A 24,312-nucleotide genomic window follows, 5' to 3' on the forward strand; every position below is an offset into this window, starting at 1 on the left:
CTGCTAGGTAGCAGTCAAGTCCAGGTTCCCTACTCTGTCTCCTTTCACAGCTGAGAGGGCTCTCCTAATTATTTCTGGGTGGAAGTGGGATTTCCAGCTCCTCACTTGGTCTCCTATGATACCTTGCTGGCTGAGAGTGGTAGGAGTGCCTTGTTAATGATCCCCACATAGCCTCAACTGATGCCACTCTACTGATGTGTGTGTGTGGCCTCATTACCACTGGGCACTAGTGGAGTCCTGACTCTCCACTAGGCCTCCTCTGACACAACCCCAACAGGGCGGGGGAGAACAATGTCATTATTGCTGGATGAGGGTAGAAGTCCAGGCCCCAGACATGGTCTCTACTGACACCATGGGGGAGGCCTCATTACCACCTAGGGGGGATAAAGGTCTCTCCTATTCACTTTTTTCTGACAGCATCTCAGGAGAGGTTGGTGTGTCTCATCACAGCCTGTTGAGTGTGGAAGTGTAAGACTTTGTTAGCTCGTGGGGAGGGACCTATAATTTTTTTTTCTGTGGTATTTGGCTGGAGTAGAGTGATTATTGTCTAGAAGATTTCTGTCTTTCTAGGCTACCCACTTCTTGGTCCTTTGGCTATGGAGGACAAACTTTCGCTGGAATTTATTTTTTTGGTACTTGTGGCATTTCCAGGTTGCCAGCTTCTTCATCTCCAAGTCTGGAATATATGGGACAAAAAGAAAACCCAGAGAACTCACCTCAGTGGGTCTTGAGGTCCTTAGCTAGCCTGCCTTTTTCTCTCCATCTTTCAGAGTCTTTTTTTTTTTTTCATATATATAATATTCAGGAATTTAGTTGTACTTAGAAGGAAGAATAGAAAAATACATCTGCTCTGTCTTTCCAAAAATCCTCAGCACTTCTGACACTTTGAGCTAGCTAGTTCTGTTTTGGGGGACTGACCTGTACAATGTAGGATATTTAGCAGGATCTGTGGCCTCTTCTCACTAGATGCCAGTAGCAGCCCCAACTGTGGCAACCAGAAATGTTTCCATATATTAGTAAATGTCCCCTGAGGGGCAAAATCACTCCCAGTTAAGATCTACTGTTCAAGATTATAATCTTCTTGAGAATAAAGTCCATTCTTGTTCATGTCTGCATTTCCCTGCCCCACCCTCCCCAAATACAGCACAGGACCTTGCACAATATAGCAGGTGCTTAATGTATTAAGAATAGAGATGGATGGGTGGGAAGAATACATGTACCTGACTTCTACAACTCAAGGTTGAACCAAATCAAAACATTTTAACTTAGTTCTAATGATATCTATAACACCTCTTCCATTTCTGTAGTTTGAGTGATCTCTTCAATTTGAAAGTGAAATAATACTATATTTAAATCAGTTGTGCAACTTTCACACAGTATAACTGCTTTGGAAAATTATTTGCCAGGATCTACTGAATCTATGCATATTCTAGGAATCAGCAATTCCACCCTTACATATATAGCCAACAAAAATGATAAGTACTAGAATGTTTATAGAAGAATTCTTTATACAAAAAAAAAACCCTTGGAAACTACAAAAATGCCCAATGGTAGAATAAATAAATAAGTTATGGCATATACTCACACAGCAATGAGAATGAACGGCCTAGAAGTAGATCTAACAAAATGGACGAATCTCCCATAACACTGAGTGACTAGTAGTTCCTAGTTTTTTCTTTTCTTTCCCAAGTAAGAAATTTCTCAAGGCAGAAATTTAAAATAAATACTTATCAACCAGATTGACTCATAACTGCTCCCCTTTACCCTGCAGTCAGCATCTCTTGAAGAAACCACCAAACAGATACTTCTCCCTTTTTTAAAAACACCATCCACAGCTCTTAAGGACAGGTGACAGGCTCACTTGAGGAATCTCTCTTTTAAAGCAAATCACTGAAACTCAGAAAGCAATGTTTTTATTTCCAGGCAAAGGCCAAGGAGGTGGCTGGAAAAGGATGCAAAGCTAGTGAGGGTAAACAGGACTTTACGGTGGACAGTAGTTAAAATCAAAGCAACAGGCAAAAGCATCAGATGGATGCTCCCTATCTGAGGCAACTGTGTTAACAGAAAATACTTAGACAAAAACACTGAATTGGAGTAGGTCAGATGCTCTCAGGGTACAAAAAAATACCTTGCTTAGGCTGACAGAAGAACTTTTGTTTAAAAAGTTGCTGGAAAAATTCGAACTGAAGAGTGATTCTGAGAATTCCAATGCCACTTGAGAAGAACCAAGAAATGGTAGGATAAAATTAAAATAGCTGGATAAAATGAAAATAGCAACAAAAATCTTATGAAAGGATAGGTGAGCTGTCAAGGTAGATGGGATTTGAAGAACAAGATACCAGCAAAACCAGCAACACAGTAAGCTGAGCCCAACACCCTGTACCTGTTCTGCCCTCGAGGCACTTGCTGATTCAGAAGTTGCACAGGTGAAGAGGCTGAGAAGACAGGCAGAAAGCCCTGCTGAGGGGCCGAGAAGCTAAGCAGAACCTTTGTCGGTCTAGAGGGAACTGGGAGTCGCAAACAGGAATGCAAAGTGAGCAGGGGAGCCAGGAGACAAGGGAAGTGTGGAGGAGGAGGGGAGATGACCGGCTCGGTATAGAAATCTACGTTGGCAGTTATATACTTTCAGTGCTTTAAAAGCGTCGTTCCATCTACTTCTAGCTTTTATTGCTTCTGTCCATACTAAGTGTCGGCAAGCTTGTGCAGCAACCAGCACTCTCAGGCACTGTTGGGGAGACTGCAAGTTGGTAGAGCAACTCTGGAAACTGTTAGGCAAAATCCAGTAAAGGCAAAGCATTAGTACTGCCTGTCCCACACCCCACCTCCTGGGATAGACCTGGCAGAAATGCATATATCCGTGCACCAAAAGACATGTACAAGACTGCTGTGCGTGGAAGCAATCCAAATGCCTATCAACAGTGGAATGGATGGACTTTAGTATATTCATATAATGATCTGCTGTACTTCTGGAAGAAAGAATGACTTTGCTACTCAAAAAAACACAGGTGAATTTCACATATAGATTGTGGGAAAGAAAGGAGGACATTCTGTGTGGTTCCATTTATATAAATCTGCATGGCAGTCACAGTTGCATTACCTTTGGGAGATGGGGTGTAAAGCCTGGGGGACCCCGGTGGCCTTCTGGGGTTCTACGACTTAACATGAGTGGCGGATACACTGCATGTTCATGCTGGGGAAATTCAACAAGCTGTGCACTTATGATCTATGGACTTTCCAGAATGTATGTTAAACTTTAATTTAAAAATTTTTGCTTTATAAAAAAGGAGGAAGTCTAAGATTTCCATTTAGCAATATGACAAGATAGGTCACCTGAACACTACCTCATTACACAGCAGGCAGAAGTGTTGGATAACATATAACCAATATCTTTTGTAAACATACAAATGAACTCTCCAGAAAGTAAGGGAAATCCCAGGGGCCAACACTGAGGAAGGTACTGAATTCTTTACCCTGGTGGGAGAGGGGAAGGTTAATAGATAAACGATAAGAAGATGCAAGGCCTTGGGTCCTCATGGGATGTAGAGGTAGTGTAGAGACCCCTGTATAATGGCAGAAACCCTGAAGGGCTATATCCTATGTGTAACATTGCCTAAAAGAGAAAAAAATCCACCCTTAAGTAAAGTCAACGAAAACGTTGTCTGTCTCAGCCTGGGCTTGGGCTGAAAAAAGTCGACATAAAGAAGTCTTTCCTGAAAATCTGTAACCGCGGGGCTTGTCTTCAGTTGAACTGGGGATCACATTTATATTCCCTGCTTATACCACATAACAAATATAGAAAGAGCCACTAAGGGACATGCTCAGATTTTTCTTTACTTTCACAGAAAAACAGTGAGCAGCACAGAAGCTGGAACTAAAAGGATACGCGTCCATCTCAAGATTTCTCTTGGTCTGACTTTATATCAGCAATAATTTCCAGTGAAGATTTTGCGTTTGAGGGAGGCATCTGCACTTCATAATTAAGCAGGAACATAAAATCCTTAGCGGCTTAGGTATCCTCCACAGAGCAGGCCTTTTAAAAAACTGCACGTTTTTGACTTGACATTTAATTCTACAGACTCTTAATAAACACTTAGACAGTCCCACACTTAGTCCCTGTCTCAAGGAGCTTTTAATCTCTCAACACAGAGAAAAGTCACAGGCAAAACCACGTGGACCTGAACACGGGACATTCAACTCTTATTTGCCTTCACCAATTCCTTCAACTGGTCCCTCATAGAATATGATTTCAAGATCCTTTACCATTCTGGTTCACAGCGGCAAGAAAATTGCATTGATTTATAATGAGCAGTTGATGAAATTAAGGTTATTGGAAAGGAAGTGCTCAGGAGCCAAAGACTAAATGGAAGTTGAGGAGGTGAACAATGGCAGTCCATTATAGGAGGCATCTTAAATTCTCACTTCCAGGAGGGAGTACGGTCCCATGAATCTGTAGGCACCAAAGTCAATAACAATGTAATGGAGGAGGACGTACTTACATAACACACATTTCAAAAGTCAGAGTGACAGGGAACTTGAAATTCATCAATCTCCTAAGCAATTTGGGATGCAAGCTTATTCCACAGAGATAAAATTCAATATTTACACAAAATGGTTTTTTTCACTTTCAACCAGTTGTTTTCACATCATGTGATAACTAAAACCTCGTTAAACAGATCACAAAATAAACCAACAGAAAACGAGGAACGTCCCAGAAAGTCAGGATGTCTTTCCGTGGCAGTTACTGAGCTGCCCTTACCAAGCCTGTTGGTAGACCTACGGCTGCTTCAAACAAACTAATAATAAACAGAAAAAAAAAATGTAGGCTTACTCAGTAGTTTTCAGTAGACACATTTTATATTTTAATCTAATAATAATATCATTATTTTCATTGCTAAAAAAATCTGGAGAGAACCCAGAGGAAATGCTGATGGTTCATGGCAAACGTGGCTGGACAAGAAGGAATTATCTCTTCTCAGTTTACAGCGCTAGTCCTCACTCCTTACCTGATGTTCAAGGCCCCACAAAAATAGCCTGGCTCCCCTATCCTGCTCCTATTATTCCCCAGCACATTCTGCTACACCCAGTTCAGGTCTCCCCCGTCCACTGAGCCCACACGGGTACACTCCATGCCTCTGCTCTGAGCGACTTCCTGGAAGATATGCTCCCTTCCCTCTTCCACCCGCCTTGCCCGCCTGTTGGGCTGCTGCCATCTCCCCAGCCCGTGATGCTGTCACTGGCCACCTCACCCCCCAAAACTGCAATTCTTCCCTTAAACTCCCACAGCATTTAATGCCATGCTTCCTCTGGCACATGCCTTTGTCCTGCTATTTTTGACATTTGATATGTTCAGATCTTATCTCCCAGCTAAACTGCCAGCTCCTTGAAAGAAGAAACTTGATTCCTATCTTTCACTGCATAATCCCCCAAAGGGTTTTTGGCATGGTGGTTCTATGTCAAGAATCTCAAGGCATCGCTTTCCATTTATTCCTATAAATTTCAGGACAAAAAGATAAAAAAGGGGAGAAAAAAAGGGGAGGAGAAATTGTATAAAGACCTGAGATACTTCCAGGTGTCTGTACTTTAGAAGGATAGATTTTGACCTCGAAAGAACACATCAAGATGGAACTTCCTCATTTCCAGAGAAGAATTCAAGCAGAGTGCTATGGGTCCCTGTTTTCCCCTTGTGACCGAGGTAGACTTGTACACCTTCAGACCTGAACTGGGCCTCTGTGAAATACAGCCCAAGGACCAAGAGGGCACTAGTTCACAAAATCTCCTTTTCCTTTGTATCGTCTCTGCCAGGACAATACTGAGAGAAGCGCTGTCACGTTTCCTGTACAGTAGCTCTAACCAGTGGCAGCAGCTTCAAAAGCTCATCTGCCAGCTTTGTCCCAGCAGGAACCAGCCCAAAGGTTATTGGCTACACAAGCAGATTATCCTGTTTTTGTCCAGAGTCACTGTTTACAGTGGTTCTCAAATTTTGCTGCATATTCGAACCACCCGGGGAGCTTTCAAAAATTCAAATGCCCGGCTGCACCCATACCATTTAAATATGAATCTCTGGGAATGGGCCCAGGCCCCAGTGTTTTCACCTGTGATTTCAATGTGCCGCCAAGTTTGAGAAGCAGTGGTTTAATCAGGTCCGTCAGCAACCCACCCAAACATTCACCCTGTCGTAATGTTAGAAAACACCGCTGATTCCGGAATGAGTGCGTGACTGCAGAAGGCAACGCAGACGGAACTTCTCTTTGATTACCTGGATGGCTGGACACCTAGCTTGTGAATAAGCCAATTATCAGTGTCTCCACATTTTTCTCTTCCCTGTGGTCTTTTGGGACCCCACCAACATCTCTACTCCTCAAAGTAAATAAGAAGAACCTAGAAATGACAACAGTACGTTTTGCTTTCTATGAGTGGGGAGAGGAGCTCCCAGCGGTTCTTGTCCCTGACTGTTCAGTAGAATCACCTGGGCTGTTTAAACACACTGGTGCAGGGCCCTAACCTCAGAGACGTAGGCTCAGTTGGTCTAGAGCTGTGGTTCTTAATGCCTGGTCTCCAGACCAGCAGTATCTGCATCACTGTGGAATGCTTTAGAAATGCAAATTCTCAGGCCCCATCTCAGACCTATAGGAAGGAGGGGGAAGGCAGAACTAGGGGCAGAAATCTGTATTTAAATAAGCCCTCCAGGGAATGATGGTCATGCCGAAGTTTGAGAACCACTGGTCTAGGTAGGACGCAGGTCCAGGTGGTTTTGAAAAGACCCACAGGTATTTCTCCTGGGCAGTCTGGGTGGAGACTCATGGGTTAAATAAATAGCACCGGATTAGGTAGCTGACACCTGTCCTTCATTGCAGTTTCCATGCTCTCCTGATGTCCAGTCCTCCAGGGGAAACAGAGTGCCTTCCGCTGGGCTGAGTAGAAGAGCTCTTGCGTTACATTGAAAAATAACAGATTGGTGTTGGTGTGTTCAGTCATTTTAACAACTGAATTAGATCAGCAGCGAAGCCCATCTAACTACATGCTCAAACATTTGTCAATAAAATATTCCATCCTATCACCTCCCCATCAAAATGAATCGACTTTCCTTCAAACACAAAACAGCCAATTAACAGTGACTCCATATCCAAATATAACCGTCTTTTTTATTCAATAGGATAAAAGAGATCTGAACATGAATATGAAGCATCTATTTCATTTTGAAACGGGCCTTTGGGTCAAAATTTCATGATTTGATTGGGCATTCATCTCATCCCTCAAAGAGAACTTAATAGTTTAAAAAGCTCAGGGTTTTTATTTGTGCGATGATGACATTGAGAATTCTAGCTTTCATGCAGTCTCGGGATAGAAGCCTCTGGCAAGATATGTAATAAATGGGATCTTTATATGAACAGCAACTCATATTTTTACTTAAAGGAAGTTACTAGGCAATGACTAATGCTTCGAAGAGTGGATTACAGGCTGGTTGTTCTTCTTCTTATCCAGCATTTGTTGGGCCTGGGGGTGAGAAGTACCACTCACCTCTTTTGGAGCTCCAACGATGCTTCATAAGAAAGGGGGCAAGTCTATGGATCAGTTTATGTCTCTGACAATGTTTGATGATAAGGTACTGATGTGGCATAAAAGATCTACTAATAGCCTTAGACAAGAGAAGTGGTTGAGATTGCAAGCATGCCTCTCTCTATACACGCATCATAGTCAACAGGCCATTCACTTGTGGACAGCTCTGGGCAGCCCAATGTGTCTACTGAGAGTTTACCTCGAGGGCAGTAGATGTCTGGAGCCCATCGGTTGCACTCATAATTGTCTGCTGCCTTTTCGCAGGTGAAACACTTAAATCCACCAGGATATGGTGTGGCTACAAAAAAAAAAATCAAGAGAGAAGATTAATTTTTTAGACTGAGCACAGAATCCTGCATGGTGAAGTGAGACGTTTTTATTTTTTAAAAAGGATTCTCAAAATAGCCTGGCAATTTCTTAAAAAACTAAACATGCAACTATCCTAGGACTCTGCAGCTGCACTCTTGGGCATTTATCCCTGAGAAATGAAAACCTACAATCACACAAAAATCTGTACACAAATGTTTACAGCAACTGTATCTGTAACATCCCCAAACTGGAAACAACCCAGATGTCCTTCAATGGGTGAAGGTTAAACAAACCATGGTACATCCATACCATGGAACACTAGTCAGCAATAAAAATGAATTATTAATACATTTAACAACCTGGATGAATTTCCAGGAAGTTGTCCTGAGTGAAAGAAGTCAGTCCCAAAAGGTGATATACTGTATGATTCCATTTGTGTGACATTTTTTAAATGAGAAAATTTTAGAAATGGAGGAAGTATTAGGGGTTGCCAGGGGTTGCGGTTGCCAGGTAGTGGGGGGAGAGTCAGAGGGACATGGGTGTGAGGCCAACAGGAGGAATCCTTGTGCTATTGAAACCATTTAGTGTCTAGATTTGGTGATGGATACACAAACCTACATGTGATAAAATTATGTAGAACTAAATACACACACACACACACACAGAGTCACACACAAATGAACACAAGTAAAACGGGGGAAGTCTGAATAAGACCGGTAGACTAATGTATCAGCGTCAATAACCTGGTTGTGATATTATTCCAGTTTTAAAAAATGTTACCATTGGGGGAAACTGGGTAAAGTACATGTGGAATCTCTGAATATTATTTCTTACAACTGCTGATGAATCTACAATAATCTCAATAAAAATGTCAATTAAAAAAAGGCACTCTGGATTTCCTATGATTTACTTTTATGTGTCAACTTCTGTAGACATATCTTCGTGTAAATAAATATAAATATTAGGTTCAATCATTAAAAATTTCTTGATGCTTGATCATTTCTTACCTACAAAATTTCTTTGGTTCAATCTGATAATTTTATCTGGTTGGACCTGATATGGTTAAGAATCTCAGCAGATAGCAAATATCAGCTAAGAGTCTTCATTGCTAAGATACATACTGCCTGTGCAGAGGTGAACCTCCTAAGGGGCCCCGGGGGCCCACGGCCAATGTCACGGGTCAGAGTGCTGAGGGCACATGGGGATGTTCCAGGAAGCTGCTCCTATCTGTCCGCTCCATTCCCCACTCCTGAACTGCCTCTTCCGGCCTTCTGAAGGGATTGTCCTCCAGGTACTTGTATTCTTTGCCTTGCATTTGTGTTCAGGCGGGATGCATCCATGGGAGTCAGGTTCTGGAGAGCGCCCAGCACGCCAGGGTCTCCTTGGTAATTAAGGACCAGGATCCAAAAGGAATGTCTGGCCAGGCCATCTCTGTCCTTTTCCCTGATGTACTTTCACTTGGTGCTTAGTTTTAATCATTTGCTTGCTTTGTTGCTTAGAGTTTCGCCTTTCACAGACAGAACTTGTGTGTGTGTATGTGTGTGTGTGCGTGTGTGTGTGTGTGTGTGTCCGTGTGTGTGTGTTAATCTTTAAAACTACCTGCCCTCTTTGAAAGCTGCAAACACACAAACACTTCATCTGCAGGAGCCAACTGTTCTCCCTCGCAGATGGCTAAGCCTGCATGTCCCACTGGTGGAAATAATCATCTCACGGTAAATTACTTTGCCCACATGGAACCAATTAAGTATGTTATCAAAAATAAATGAAGGAGGAGGCAGCAGCTTAAGGCCAGAATTATGGGCCAGATATAACTTTGATTTTCACCTTGCTTAGAATAGCTGCCCATCCTAGCATTTGCTTATAATATTTCACAGAGCTGACTCTGACAATATCCAATAACCTAACATGATCAAAGGTCATAAACTGTCTAAAAAAGACAGGTAACTGAAACTTTCAATGGGCCCATTTGAGAGTTCTATGTTCCTCCTAGTGGCTGGTGACTCAAGTTCATAAACAGAATGAGGCTGAGAGCAAGGATCCTCTTAAAAACGAGGGATGGAAAGCAGCCTAGGCATAGCCATCCAACGACTGCATTCCCAATGAGGAAAATTCGCTGTGGTTAAACATGCTCTATCATGTAATTATAATAAACAGAAATCAACTATTTTGTAAAACTAAACAGAAAATTGTTATGTCTTCACATCCCACTGCCTAGATAGGTGGGTTATACTCGAGTTAAAGATTCTAGTTTAGGTAAGTACATGCCTGAAGAATTTTAAAAAATAGGTTCTCGGACTTCTCTGGTGGTTCAGCAGCTAAGACGCCGCGCTTCCAATGCAGGGGGCACAGGTGTGATTCCTGGTTGGGGAACTAAGATCCCGCATGCTAAACCCGACCAAAATAAACAAACAAACAAACAAATAAATAAATAGGTCCTCATATTCCAAAGGCATTCAATACTCTTACGGACATTTTAAGTAGACTATTTTTATAAATACCATTATTAAAAACCATACAATATATTTTAGGAAATTATCCTGATTGGATACATTAAAAATAGTTTCACTATCCACTTTAAATTATTTAATATATAAATAAGTGTAAAAGACAGAACTTTAAAATAGTTTGTAAGATTTGAAGTAGAATTATTAAAGCAGGAATTTTGAAAAAAGATGTAAATAATTTGTTAAAGAACAGCATTTCTCAAAAAATGATTGTATTCACTAAGGTTTATGACGGCATGCTAACCATAATACTTCAGCTTGTGTGGTTAATTCACTAGAGTATCCAATTTTATCTGTCTGTCACTGCAGCCAGTAAAACTTTTAGCTGGAATGTTGGATTAGCTATTCCTGGAAACTTTCCCATCAAAGAGATAAATTAAGAACTTTGAATGAAGATTGACAATCCAGCTGTTCCAAGAATAAACTTATTGAAAGCCTAGCACTATAAGTTGTAGTGTTCTCAAATTTGGATTAATAGACTCTTCAAAATTATCTTTTGCAAGACTAGTGACAAATGAAATACTGCCATTTCTTATACAAGTAGGCCTGGACTCTGAAATCAACTCAAAGTGTGTCAAAATTAAAACAGGAATATGAGCTAAAACACTATGGTAGCAAAATGAAGCTCTGTTTAAAATCATTTATCTCTGAATGTGTTTATCAGCATGTATCATTGCCAATTAACCAAATGATCTCCTTTTCAGTGAGTTTTATTTTTAAATCCACAACTTCATATCTGTTGCATTCTCAACAATGACAGTCTAATATTTGCTTACAGGAACTTGTATTTACACCTTGGCAGGTAGTACTGATCAGTGCATAATCAAACCCTTTTCAGTGACAAATCTCTGAAAACAGACTCAGCTTTCAGTCGAAATTACAGCACAATACCAAGTAATGGTCAAACTCCCCCCTCTGGAAATATTTAGCTAATAAACAAGGTCTTCAGGTGAACAACTATCTCCAGTAACTTGCTAACTGATACTGAATCTGATAAAGAAGTTTTTTTAAAAAGGACGGAAAGAGGTTTCTAAGCGATGTGCAGTTTTCTTCTTTGTTACTTCAAAGCATTACAGAGCAAGTAGGGTTTCAAATCGTTGTGGCCCCAGCTGCGAATGAATCTAATTTGGCTCTTGATCACAGAGTTAATAAGCTTAGTACTCTGTATTTCAGGGCATAAGTCCTTGGTCCCTCAAGAGAAGGTTATTGTAAAGAAAAAAAGAAAAGCCAAAGTGCCCAGTTACTTCCTGTAATATAATCTGTCCATTAACTCTCCTGGTCAGCCATGGTTCAACCGACCATAATTCATTTGTAAGGCATCGGAAAAGATTTCGTCTTTGTTTCCATCCCTTGGAACTTTTGCCTGGACAAAGGCCTTCAGTTACCAAAACCGTGGTGAGAAGAGAATCTTGTTTTGAACCGTATGCTGATGTGTAATGCATCCAAACTTTCTTTTTTTTCATTCTTGCCAAATTAATTTCCATTGTTTTTGGAAACTGGATGCAAATACAAAATTTCTAGAAATCTAATAAATTGATCTTCTCAGTCCACTAGGCAACAACATATTGTCAGTATAATTTTAATACCATGAACATATTTCCGATAGAAATGCATTTCCTGATACCTTTCTAGAAAGTCCCCTCACTCCCTAAGACTTACGTAGTGTAGAATTATGGGAAAACATCGTTGGCTCACTATCTGGGCATAAACAAGCCCCCTGTAGAGAGATAGCTCTTTGGTCCACATAATTAAGGAAAGACTCAGAATATGCAACCAGAGGAAAACTGAACTTCCCAGGAAAGGTTTCTATTACAAGGATTGAAAAGGAGGCCAAGAACATGTTGAAGTCACTTAGGATGTTAAATTCTGCTATCTTGTATGAGGTCTAACAACCAAATAAGTAGCTTCATGTCTCTTAATACAAACTCCTGCTTCGAAGGTTTTTATTAGGCTTTGGTACTTTAATCATGGGCTAGGAAGAAATTCATCATTTTTCACATGAAAAAGAAAAAATATCCATACACATGATAGAAAAGAATGTTATTGAGGACAGTGCCTCAAGTTTGAAAGCCATAAAGTTTATTTCTTTTAAAGGCTTAGAAACTTCAAAGATTAGGGAACCAGAGAGCAAAGGAGATTACTCATGGGAGGCTGAACTTTCCCAACCCGGGTTCCAATCTCATCCCACTTGTTATCTCTGAGGGCTGTTCGGGGCCCAGGAGAAACGAGTTTATGTTCGTCTGGTGTGGAAAACTTGTGTATCTTCTCACATCTCCGGCATCACCGCGTTTCTCCTTGGGCAGGTTCTGAGCAGTATCTAATATTAATGGAATCTGGCTCACTCGCTGACCCCAGGAAAGCTGTTTGTGTCTCCATCTACAAAGTGGGGTGACTATATTAATAATTCAAAATCAAAATAATCCCATGTTTCCTTCATGTATTTTTTGTGGTCTATGTTCTACAGAAACCTGCTTATTTGTGGAGAGATCGCTTCATCTAAACATAGTCTACTGGGTGCTGCTCAAGGGCAGACGACCATGACCGTTTAAAAAATCAAAGTGTAAAAACAAGCAAGCAACACCAAAAACTTCTGAAATAGTGCAGGGAAATGTGAAGTTAACTCTGCTTTAAAGTGGTCAGAATAAACAAAGTTCTGGCTATGTAGGAACCATGGACAGGAACTTGAATCCTGCAAGAACTTATATTCCTTGTGATCAGTTATGGAGACTCTGAAAGAGAACTCAGCCCAGATCTGCTGGTGAATCATCTACATACCACATAGTTTAGGAACAACTGCTTCTACCCTTCTCTATATTCCAAAATCCCATCAGAATACTCCATCAATTCTTTATTTACAGTGAGCTCTCTTTAACCAGGCCATGGCTCTATTTAATCAACATAGGTCACATGAATGGAACTTTTCCATCAATTTCTAAAGAGCACAGGTGATTGCCCCTCCGGCCTGGCAGAGCTCATCCTTCAAAGATCCCATTCTGAAATGGACTTTCCAAATAGAGGTCCACTCAACGCCAGCACTGACCCACCATACCCCTGGGGCAGAAGCAGAGTGTGTTTGTTTTGTTCTTGGTCACTTAAATCCATCCCTCTTAATTTTCCTTTCCACCCTGCGTGTACAATCACAGCCTCACAGAAGGCCAGGTGTGGGTCTGTTTTGAGGCCCAGTGACTTCTGAGTCTGTCACTGAAGCGGACAAAGAATTCCGCGGAAGCTGAAAGTCCTGGCAAACAAACCCAAGAGACTGAAACCTAGGTTTTTGTTCACCAACTGTAATAAAAAAGCATGGTTGTTTGGAGAACAGAACAAAATGCAATCTTAGAAAACAGAGAAACTATCAAAGCACCTTCTTTTCATTAATGTTACTAAAATAAACTGCCCTGCAAAAACAAGCAGCCAGATAAGCTTTCCATACAACTAACCAGTAGGCACCAGCCTATACTGGTGAGAGCGTACAACAGCAATAAGTCTAAAGCAACTATTGGCTGCCGGTTAAAAGTATATCTGGATTTAAAAAATTAGTGATGTACCTTCAGTATCCTCAGTTTACTGTCTGAGCCAATTAGCACAACGTCGTAAGTAACAGGCATCTGATTGTCTGTTATGTATGTGCCTAGCATTTTACAGATACTATTTCTAGTCCACAAAACAATGCTATAGGGTACGTATCATTTTAACCATGTTAGAAATGTAGAAATCAACACTTTAAAGATTCCCCTAACATGTATTGAGCATTTCCTATGGCTCACAGTGCTAAGTGCTTTGTATGTGTTCTTTTATTTAATCTTCACAAAGTTAGGGAACTTATTTCAAGTCAGAAGGCTATGAAGCAGCTGAGGGAGGTCCTAACCCGAGGTCAGGTAGATTCCAAGCCCCTGTGCACTCCTTGGACCACCTCTCATTCAACCAGAACACGGAGACGTTAAATATTCTAACCATGTGGCATTGAAGGAGTCCAGGTGACTGCCTCCACCTTGTAGATTGCAAGATCCTCAAAAGCAAGGACTATGGTTGATTTGCCTTTACATTTTTCACTCCGATCACAATGCTTGACACACAGTAGAGGCTCAAAAATGTTTGTCGAACAGAACATTTCAAAAGAGTAATGCACCTCGGGGCGAATGCTAAAGGTCAGCCCACGCACTACATACCCAGCTCAGGGGTATTCCAGCAGAGAATCAAGCAAAAGTAAAAGAGATGAGATAAATACAGAGATGGTGACCAGTAGAGAAGGAAAGCTGCTGTGTTTCCCGAAGTGTGATCCTTAGAATATCTGCAACAGCGGAAGCACCTGAAATTCTTGCTGAAAGCAAAAATCCATGGGGACCACCCAGATAGATGCAGTCAGACACTCCAGGGAAGGGACCTGGGACACACATCATTATATACTCCCAAGATAATTCTTAAACACAGGAAACTGAAAGGGATAGGGAATAGGAAGTGGCGGGAGGCAATTATGCTGAAACTGAGAATTAGATGCACAGACAGGAAGGCCAGCTATTATCTTGCTTACAAAGGCCTGATCTTTTACAAACACCTTCCTCCCGGGACTTGTTGGTTGACTTTGATAACTGACCGAGGGCTGGCAGAGTCAGAGGGAAGGGTGTTCAGAATCAGAGCGACCGAGGGTACAGGGAACAGAGAAAACAAGCCTAATAATTCACCTTCGAATACAAACACCCTGTAAAAAAGGGGGGGGGGGTGGAACACAACGCATGTTTTTGTCGCATGCACGCCCCCCTGCAATTAAATCACCGGGTTTCCCCTGAGTGGAAGGCTGCCTCCTGCCGGCCATTTTTCAACTTTCAAATCTTATTGGGAGTCAAGTGACATTTCTGCAGCCAAGAGAATGGAGTCTTACTTGAAGGGTGGAGGTAGATTATGTCTTTGACGGTGAAGTCTCGGGACTGAGCAGCTTTCAGACAATCAGCCAGCAGACTCAGGAGCAGGACCCAGGCCAGGGCAGGGCCAGCTTCCATGGCAGACCGAGGCGTCACTCATCCAGGGGGCCCGGGAGCGGGGACTCGGGACGTCGGAAGAGGACTTGCACCTGAAATACGAAGCCAGAGTCATGTCAGTGTCCAACTCGGGAAAGCCACGGAGACTCGGCCCAGCTCCTGTGACGGCGGGATGAGCTGGGGAGAAACAGGGAGCCGAGGGCACAAGGAAGTGGGTAGACATGGAGAGAAACTTTACAGACTGTAATTTTAGAGTACTTAGAAAATTTCAACCCAAATCCATTCTTAATTAGGTTGCTAAAGCTCCACTGCTAGCAGTCCCCTCTAACATCCAGCAGAGACGGTATCAAGAAAGATTGAATTTTAATGAAACGCAGCTATTTTTGCCAGGAGGAAAGGGGCTGGCTGCCAGAATGCAACAATAAATAAGTCAGGTGCAGAAGCTCAGAAGCATTTCCTTGATACCAGCGAACGCCAGGTATGAGAGTGCAGCCTTACTGGGTCATGCTGTATAGGCTAGACTTTCAGATTTGGAAAAAAAAAAAAAGGATATGTAAGTAAATTGGCCTCTCGTGAACCAAGATATGTCTTTATAGCTCAAAATCTCCTTAACATAACTAACATTATTGGCTGTGTACTGTTGAAGTTCTTTATATATATATATATGTATATATCAGGTAATTCTCCTCATAACCCTATGAGGTAGGCACTGTTATCATTCCATTGTGAGTAAACTGAAGTCCAGCAAATACGTAGAGGAGTTGATTTAAACCCAGGCAGTCTGGCCACTGAGGCCACACTTAATGGTGATACTATGTTCTTCCAAAGACTGAGTCAAGGTATATAAACAACACCTGAAGAAATGAGATCAAGGTGTCACTGTAACACTAAGCAATCATCATTCTATCCTTTATTCGGACTCTGCCCTTTTCAATTAAGACTGAGAGCAATAAAATTTTACTAGGGTTGAATTGTCCAGCTTACTTAGAATGTAGATATATATCTTAATTTATATGCGTTGTTCGCTTGCCATCTTATTGCTTTTCTATAGAGTCTGTTCCTCGTGTTCTATTTTCCGAATACCATCATTCTAGCACCCATGCAGGGGGTCAAGTTAGATATTCACTTTATTTTAAACTGGCTAAAAAAACGTAATTTGGACATTTTGTTTACAAAATTTTAATACAAATATTCAATGGCATTTTAAAAACAGCATAATAAGATAATCCTAAAATTTTGCTGTCAAAACAAATAGACCAAGAGTAAATATATTACAAATCAAAATCAATAGAGAAAATCAATATCAGACTAATCAGATATTAGAACACAGTACAGAGTAATATTATTCAAAACAGGACGATAGAAAGTATAAAAATGAATTCAGAAAATGAAACACTCCAAGGAGCTCAGACATAGAGCTATTTCATGATGCAAGCAATTTTTCAAAATTACAGAACAGGAAAATATGAAATAATAGTAAGATAGCTTTATTAAAAATCGTGAAAAGATTAACTGACACCAAACAATGCACGATACACTCAAATTAACTCCAGATGGATTGGTGTGTTCTTTATTTTTTTCAAATAGACAAATTGTTAGAAAATAGAGAACTCTTATCACCCTGTAACAGCTTGATGATGCCAGCTTGCCAACTTCACGCTCACTACGCCCTCTTCTGTTTGCAATTTGGTTCCCCCAAGCAGGTTTGCAATCAGAAAGGGAAGGAGCTGCTCGTTCACTTCCTAAATGTGACTGCCTGGCACTGTGCTAGGCACTTGGTCAAATGATGTGATGAGAAAACAAATATCAAGGATGTCTCTCCCTCTGTGAGTGACAGGCACAAACACTATCTAATCTTAAGCGAATGCAAGAGTTCTTCTGTGTACATCCATCAGGTCGGGTGAAGCTGCACCTGAGGGACAGACTTGCACAGAGCCCCCTGGACCCCTGAATGAATTGCACCAACACCCGTCTCCTCACAATCTGGGCTCAGTTGGAGAGGAATGGTGAGGAAAGCTTTCTGGTTTTATTTTGAATAATTTAACATTAAATATCAACTAGTTGCCAGCCTAAGTTCTTTTTAATGTGAAACTTGATGTCAGCACGTACCAAACATTGCAAGTGTCTCATTGTCATTAAAGCATTTCTCAACCACAGTGTTCCTTCCAGTTATTAATTTAAAAGTCTCCCTCTGCGCAGTCTTTGCATAAGCATTATGCATTACTTAATGTCATCTGAAATGAACCTTACTGCAACCTCTGTGGCATGGCTACCCATCCAAGAGCCTTCATTTTACAGCTTGTGTTGACTATGTGTGAGTAACATACTGAGGGGAAGAGCTAGATGCCTGGATTTGAAACCTTACTCCAATACTTTCTTGCTGTGCAACCTTAAGCCAGTTACTTAAGCATTCTGTTCCCCAGTTTCCTCATCAGCAAAATGAGGATAATACTACCTACCTTAAAAATGTACTATGAGTTGGACACAGAGAACAGACTTGTGTTTGCCAAGGGAGAGGAGGTTGGGGGAGGGATGGAGTGGGAAGTTGAGGTTAGCAGATGTAAGCTATTATATATAGAATGGATAAACAAAAAGGTCCTACTGTATAGCACAGAGAACTATATTCAATAGCCTATGATAAACCATAATGGAAAAGAATCTTTTAAAAATGAATGTTATATATATATATAAGTGAATCACTTTGTTGTATAGCAGAAATTAAAACACTGTATATCAACTATACTTCAATGAAAAAAATACAGCTTTAAAAAAATGTGCTATGAGAACTAAATAAACATGTAAAACACTAAGAACAGTGTCTGTCACACAGTAAATACCATGTATTAACAGTATTTCCCAATATTTTTACTACTATTGTTTTGTTCAAAATCAGTCAGTGTAGTTTTCTAAGTGAAAGTAAACATGGTACAATTAACTTTGGTTCAACACAAGCTCACTTTCCTTAAATCAGAAAAATATGACAATTCCCCAAACTACTAAGTATGACAAATCACAATCCATATGTCTCCTCTACCCCACCTTTGGTCCCATGGCCAGCCAGGCAGGGACAAAGCCAGGGGGGAGAGGCCTAAATGCCACCAGCATTTTAATATGCTGAGGCTCACAAAGACCCAAGGATTTCTTGCCATCCCTGTCAATGAAGCAAACACGTGGGTGCTGGTCTTCTACACCCTCCCTGTATTTACAAGGCCTGTGTTCCACCCCCATAATCCCTACCATAGCTGCCTTAGTTAGATTTTACTTGTGTAAAAGATGTGGAAGGAGCACAGGTCACGAGCACACCTTGTACCCCTGCCAAGGCCCACATCTCCAAGTGTGCTCACAGGTCCTACACAGGGTGAAGTATCATGGACGAAGTTAAAACAACCATTTCATTCATTAAAAGAGATTCACCTCTACTTGGCAAGCTTGATTCTTTAGGCCTGATTTGTTTAGAGCAAGTTTTCAAACTTGGAGGGTTCAACTACTTTTTAACCATGAATTTTATGTGTTTAATGCAGAGTTTTCAAATTCTTAAAGTAGTTGACACTTTGTCATACCAACACATTTTACTCATGAAATTGTTCCTTCTTTAGCAAAAAAATGTATGTATTTCTAGGCTTGTTTATGATTAGAAAAAGGACTGAAAGGACAAAGACCAAAATGATGTGGGATTTCAGGTAATTTCGATGTTTTTCTTTTTGCTCAATTTGCATGCTCAAAAATTTTTGATGAGCATGCATTACTTTTATAAAGAGGAAAACAGTTTTTGGAAAAAATCGTTCTTTTCAAAAAGTGATTTGACAGAGTAATTTCACTTTTTATGCACAAATGAAAGTCAGCTTTTCACCCAAAGCCAATGAATATAACCTTAAAAATGCCCATGTCTCTTCTAAAATAACAGAATCCAGATTTGATAGAATGTTCCCTCTTTCCCTCTTTTGCCACACCCTTCGCCAAGTGCCATAGGCCAGGTGCTCTTCACAGCAGAATCTGTGCAAGGACTAAAGGTGCTAAGACTTTATATGGGAAGAGCAAGCCCAAGACAACGAGGGTAAAGGAAAAAGAGAAAGAAGGAAAGGGAGAGGGAGAGAGAGAAGGAGGGAAAGACAGACAGACAGATAGAGGTAAAATGAAGCTAAGAAATATAAAGCAATGTGATCCTAGGTTACTATGCAGCTCACCACTTCACAACAAGCCACAGAGAGATAGAGGATTCCAAGGAACAGCTGCACTCAGTGTGGTCCACGCAGCAAGAAAGGAGGGAGAATTTATCTGTCTTCCTGTCTCTTGTCTCCCATTGATCAAGGTCCACTCCACGAAGAACTCACTCACCTGTATTTCAGTAGCCAGAGTGGAAGGTCAACCCCGTGTGGATGGACCGCTGACCAAGAAAGAGAAAGAAGGTACCAGTCACAGGAATCTGAGATAACACTCGAGGTTTATCTCTAGTGCATGTGCTATTAATCCTGGTAAACACATTGCTTTTTTTTTTTTTTTAAGGATCTGTTATTTTTATTTATTTTAAAATTTTTTATTGAGATAAAATTCACATAACATAAAATTCATCATTTAAAAATAATACAATTCAGTGAGGGCTTTTTGTATGTCCATAGTATTGTGCAACCATCACCTAGTCTAGAACATTTCCATCATCCCAAAAAGAAAGTTTGCACCCATTAGCAGTCAGCCCCAATTCCCTCCTCTCCCCCGACTCCTGGCAACCACTAAGCTACTTTCTGTTGCTATGGATTTGCCTATTGGCAACATTTTTTATAAAAGGAATCATACAACATATAGTCTTTCATGTCTGGCTTCTTTCACTTAGTATAATGTTTTCAAGGTTCATCCATGTTGTAATGTGAATTCGTATATCATTCTTCTTTATGGCTGAATAATGTTTCACTGTATGGATATACCACTCATCAGCTGATAGACATTTGGGTGGTTTCCACTTTATGGCTATTGTGAATAATGCTGCTTTTAACATTCATGTACATTTTTTGTATGAACATATGTTTTCATTTTTCTTGGGTATATACCTAACAGTGGAATTGCTGGGTCTTATGGTAACTATGTTTAACTTTTTGCGGAACTGCCAAACAGTTTTCCACTGTACCATTTTACATTCCCATCAGCAAAATTTCTCCACATCCTTATCAACACTTACTTTCATTAAAAAACAATTTTTATTATAGCACCATCCTAGTGAATGTGAAGTGCACTGTGGTTTTGACTTCCATTTCCCAAGTGACTGATGTTGAACATCTTTTCATGTACTTACTGGTCATTTGTATATCTTCTTTGGAGTAATGTCTATTCAAATACTTTGCTCATTTTTTAAATTGAGTTATTATCTTTTTATTGTTGAGTTGTAGGAGCTCTTTCTATATGCTGGACTCTGGACCCTTTTCAGATGTATGATTTGCAACTGTTTTCTCCCTTTCCCTGTGTTGACTTTTCACTTTCTTGATGATGTATTTTGATACACAAAAGTTTTTAATTTTGATGAAGCCCACACATTGCTTGTATAAATAATTCCCTTATACAAGTCAAGCCCAACACAGCACAACACAAAAAAAGATCTGCATAAAATGCACAGTAAAAGAACTTGTCTACTTTATAGTAGCCAGAGCTATTTTTCCACCGCTCTTTTCCATGAGAAAACAGGATGGGCAGGACTATTTATTAATATCACCCAACTGCTTACATTTCTGCAGTAAATCATGAAGCACCACTCACTGTATTAGTATTTTCTAGGAACTGAAAAGTGAAAGATGAGTGACATGCATTCACAATTAGTCTAACTGCTACTGAAATATGGGCTCTGCTGAGGGGGATGTATTTTTTCTATACAGATTCTCAGTAGTTGATGGAGCTTTAATCCCTAAACCCCACAAATACCATGTTGGACATGCTCAGTGATTTGAAGGGTCTTTTCTAGGACATTGATGTTTTTCCCTGGAGTCCACTGTGTGTTTGGAATGTTCTAGACATTTAGAAAAGATGTTGTGTTTCCATTTTGTGCACTGCTATTTGAATATGCGCTGAGGATTTGCCCCTGACTACAGCTCTCTTATGAAGAAGTACACTCTCATTTTCACAGCTCTGTGACCTTTCATTTGTTATTTATGAGCTTTTGCAAATATAATACCACTCTGACAGATTTAATTTGTGCTCTAAATTACCTTTGCATGAGTTACTCAACTGCTGGTTTTATTCCAATAGATTACTTGCTACACTCTGAAAAAGAAAAAAAAATTAGTTCAAGATCTATTAGACTTCCTCCACTTGGGAGAAAGTTGAAAAGAGCTGCATTCTGATTTTTACTCCATGGTACTAGATAGTATAAAGGAGGATTTCTAACTCTAGTCAGAGAGGCAAAGTGATAGAACCATAACACAGGTCAAGTTTTACAAATCTACATTGTAATGGCTATTTCATAGAGAATCCATGAAAAAGAGATTACTCCCAACTCCTTAAACTGGTCACTGGAAGACAGTGAAGCACTTCTGGAAGTTACATTGACTAAGGTACCAAGTACTAAATGACAATGCCTCAAGAGCAAGTCAATATATAAGCAATTGTAGAGTAGAGAACTAATCCAAATCTAAATGTTTTTCAGTGCTACTCACATTAAAATTTGAAATGCCTTAATACAAGAACAAAATGGAATTCTAAAGCCTGAAAGATCATGACAAATCTTATTTAATTTTCAATATATATAGACTATGCTTCATGCCTTAATGACTTGAAAAAGTTAATCCAGCTCCCCAAAGTATAAACTAAAAGCATGATGTCACAAAACTAAGTCTACTGAAATATATCATTTTGACCACAGTACCCTTCTCATAGTTTGGGGATTGCTCATAATATGTGGTGGTTTTAAAACATGTCTGCAAATTAATTGACGTGTCACCATTAAGAGGTGGGGTCTACATCTTCTTCCCTTGATTCTGGGCCAAACTTATTGTTCAGTTGACCAGTTTGTGGTGCAAATGACACTGTGTGACTTTCAAAGCTGGGTCATAGAAAGCAATTCAATTTACACCCAGGGCTCTGGAACACTCAGGTGGAAGCCAGGTTAGCAGTCTGAGTGCTTTGAATGCCATGCTGTGAGGAAGCTCAAGTAGTCCAACAGAGCTATTGAGAGTTCAGGAGGAGAGACAGCTGCCCTGCTGGCTGCCAGCTGCTCCAGCCCCCTCCCCTCCCCTCTATCCCAGCTCCAGCCGCTGTCTGGTTGCCACTGCATGGAGACTCCAAGTGAGAACTGCCTAGCCAAGCCCTTCCCATATTCCTGACCCACAGAAACCAAGAGATAAATGAAATAATGGTTACTGCATTATGCCACTAGGTTTTGTGGTTTGCCTTGTCTGGAACATAAGGAACTGGAGCAGGAGATTTAATTAGGAACTACACAGTTCTCTGCTCATGAAGATAATTCACTTTTCACATTGGTTGCAAGGTACAGAAATCCAAATCAAACAAGCTATAACCAAAACTGAGGGGAAGGGGGTAGGGGGAAGAATTTTACTGTTTCACTTGACTGTCCAGCTTAGACAGCTGGACTTCAACCCTGTTATCAGGCATTTCCATCCCTCAACTCTGTTTTATCCCATCTCTTGCCTTTGTTCTCATTCAGGTCTTCTCAAACTGTGGCCAACAGTAGCTTCAGAAGCATTCGCAGCGAGGCCCTTTCCAAACTGTTCCAGGGAAAGCCTTAAAAAGGAGAGAGGTCCATCCTTGGACCATAACTGGCCAGGGGAGTGTGGCATTCCAATTGGCCAGGGCTGGGCCACTAGCACGTCACTGAGACAAGCACACAGTGTCAGCTTCATGGAAATCACATGGTTTGAGAATATAGGAGGTATTCGTTTCCCAAAGGAAAATCTAGGTGTTATCAGCTGAAGAAGAAAAACTGGATGATGGGCTAGCAGAATCACACAGATATCCACTACAACAAACAACACAGACTTCTAAGTAACCTCATTAGCCTGGAAGTGCAAAATAAAGCTAACAGCAGTTCACATGAACACTTCTGCAAATGCCAGAAGGTGGGGAGGTTACCTATTGACATGATTTGCTTCTGTAACAATGGAATATCACTCCATTACAATGTTCAAATCAAAATATAAGGTTTAAACAATGAAAATATAGGTCAAGTGGGCATATGGAATCAGTTTTGGCCTATACTTTCCCCTTCGTATGGGAATGGCTCTTCTATTGACATACGTCATGTGTTGCTATTGGGAAGCACCTTGTTCTCACATGGTCCATCCTACAGGCCACTGTCATTTGGGCCAGGGTTGGACATCTGATCCAAGCCAAGCCCATCAGGATTCTTCCTGGTATTTTTCAAGCCAGAATTGGGAAAAGACAATCAGCCCTCTCTGAAATAGAAGCCCCCAAGAAGTAAAACTCAGGAACATGTGTATGTCCTGTTCCTCCGCATGTGGAGGGAGAAGATGAGAATGAAGCTTGCTGGCCAACAGAGACAGAGAGGAGAGATGGAGAGAAAAGCCCAAGCTATATGCAACCCTTGCCTTTTTAGCCAATTTTTAACTCTTCCCTTAGAAGCTTCAGTCTCCATCCAATAAATACCCCTTTTGCCCAAGCTAGTTTGAAGTGGCTTTCTGTCCCTTGAAATCAGGAGCTCTGACTAATTCAAGAGTCTTCCAAAAGGGTCCAGACACCAGGCTATATTTTCCTTTGTAACAATTGTGCGCTTTACAATAATACATCTTTAAGGCCTATCAACTAAAAGGTTAGAGTTGGTTTTTTAAAATGTCACTAATAGAAAACCAGGCAGAGATTATCTCTTTTAGACTTCGTAGACACTGATGTTTCATTTCCATAACCTACAGGGTGATAGATTTTTACATATTCCCAATTTAAATTGAGGATCTATTTGCATAAAAATCAGTGCTTTAAAAAAGTGTGTATTTCTTTTTCAGGAACCCCTTGGCAAG

At 40.7% G+C, this 24,312-nt stretch overlaps 1 protein-coding gene across 8 annotated transcripts in view; it reads right to left on the reverse strand.

The window, feature by feature from the left end:
• LYPD6 (LY6/PLAUR domain containing 6) overlaps positions 1-24,312 on the reverse strand; it is a 109,839-nt gene that overhangs the window by 11,318 nt on the left and 74,209 nt on the right. For 4 of the 8 annotated variants that reach the window (XM_082397256.1, XM_082397257.1, XM_082397255.1 and 1 more), the window contains 2 exons: positions 15,247-15,435; positions 7,757-7,855 (listed from right to left, as the gene is read on the reverse strand). In XM_082397256.1, coding sequence (XP_082253382.1) covers positions 7,757-7,855; positions 15,247-15,364 — 217 coding nt within the window. In that variant the 5' untranslated portion in view covers positions 15,365-15,435. The other 4 variants (XM_082397252.1, XM_082397254.1, XM_082397259.1 and 1 more) reach the window with 2 other exon arrangements.

This window comes from Balaenoptera borealis (genome assembly GCF_965194805.1).
Source record: "Balaenoptera borealis genome assembly, chromosome: 6".
Taxonomy (NCBI): Eukaryota; Metazoa; Chordata; class Mammalia; order Artiodactyla; family Balaenopteridae; genus Balaenoptera; species Balaenoptera borealis.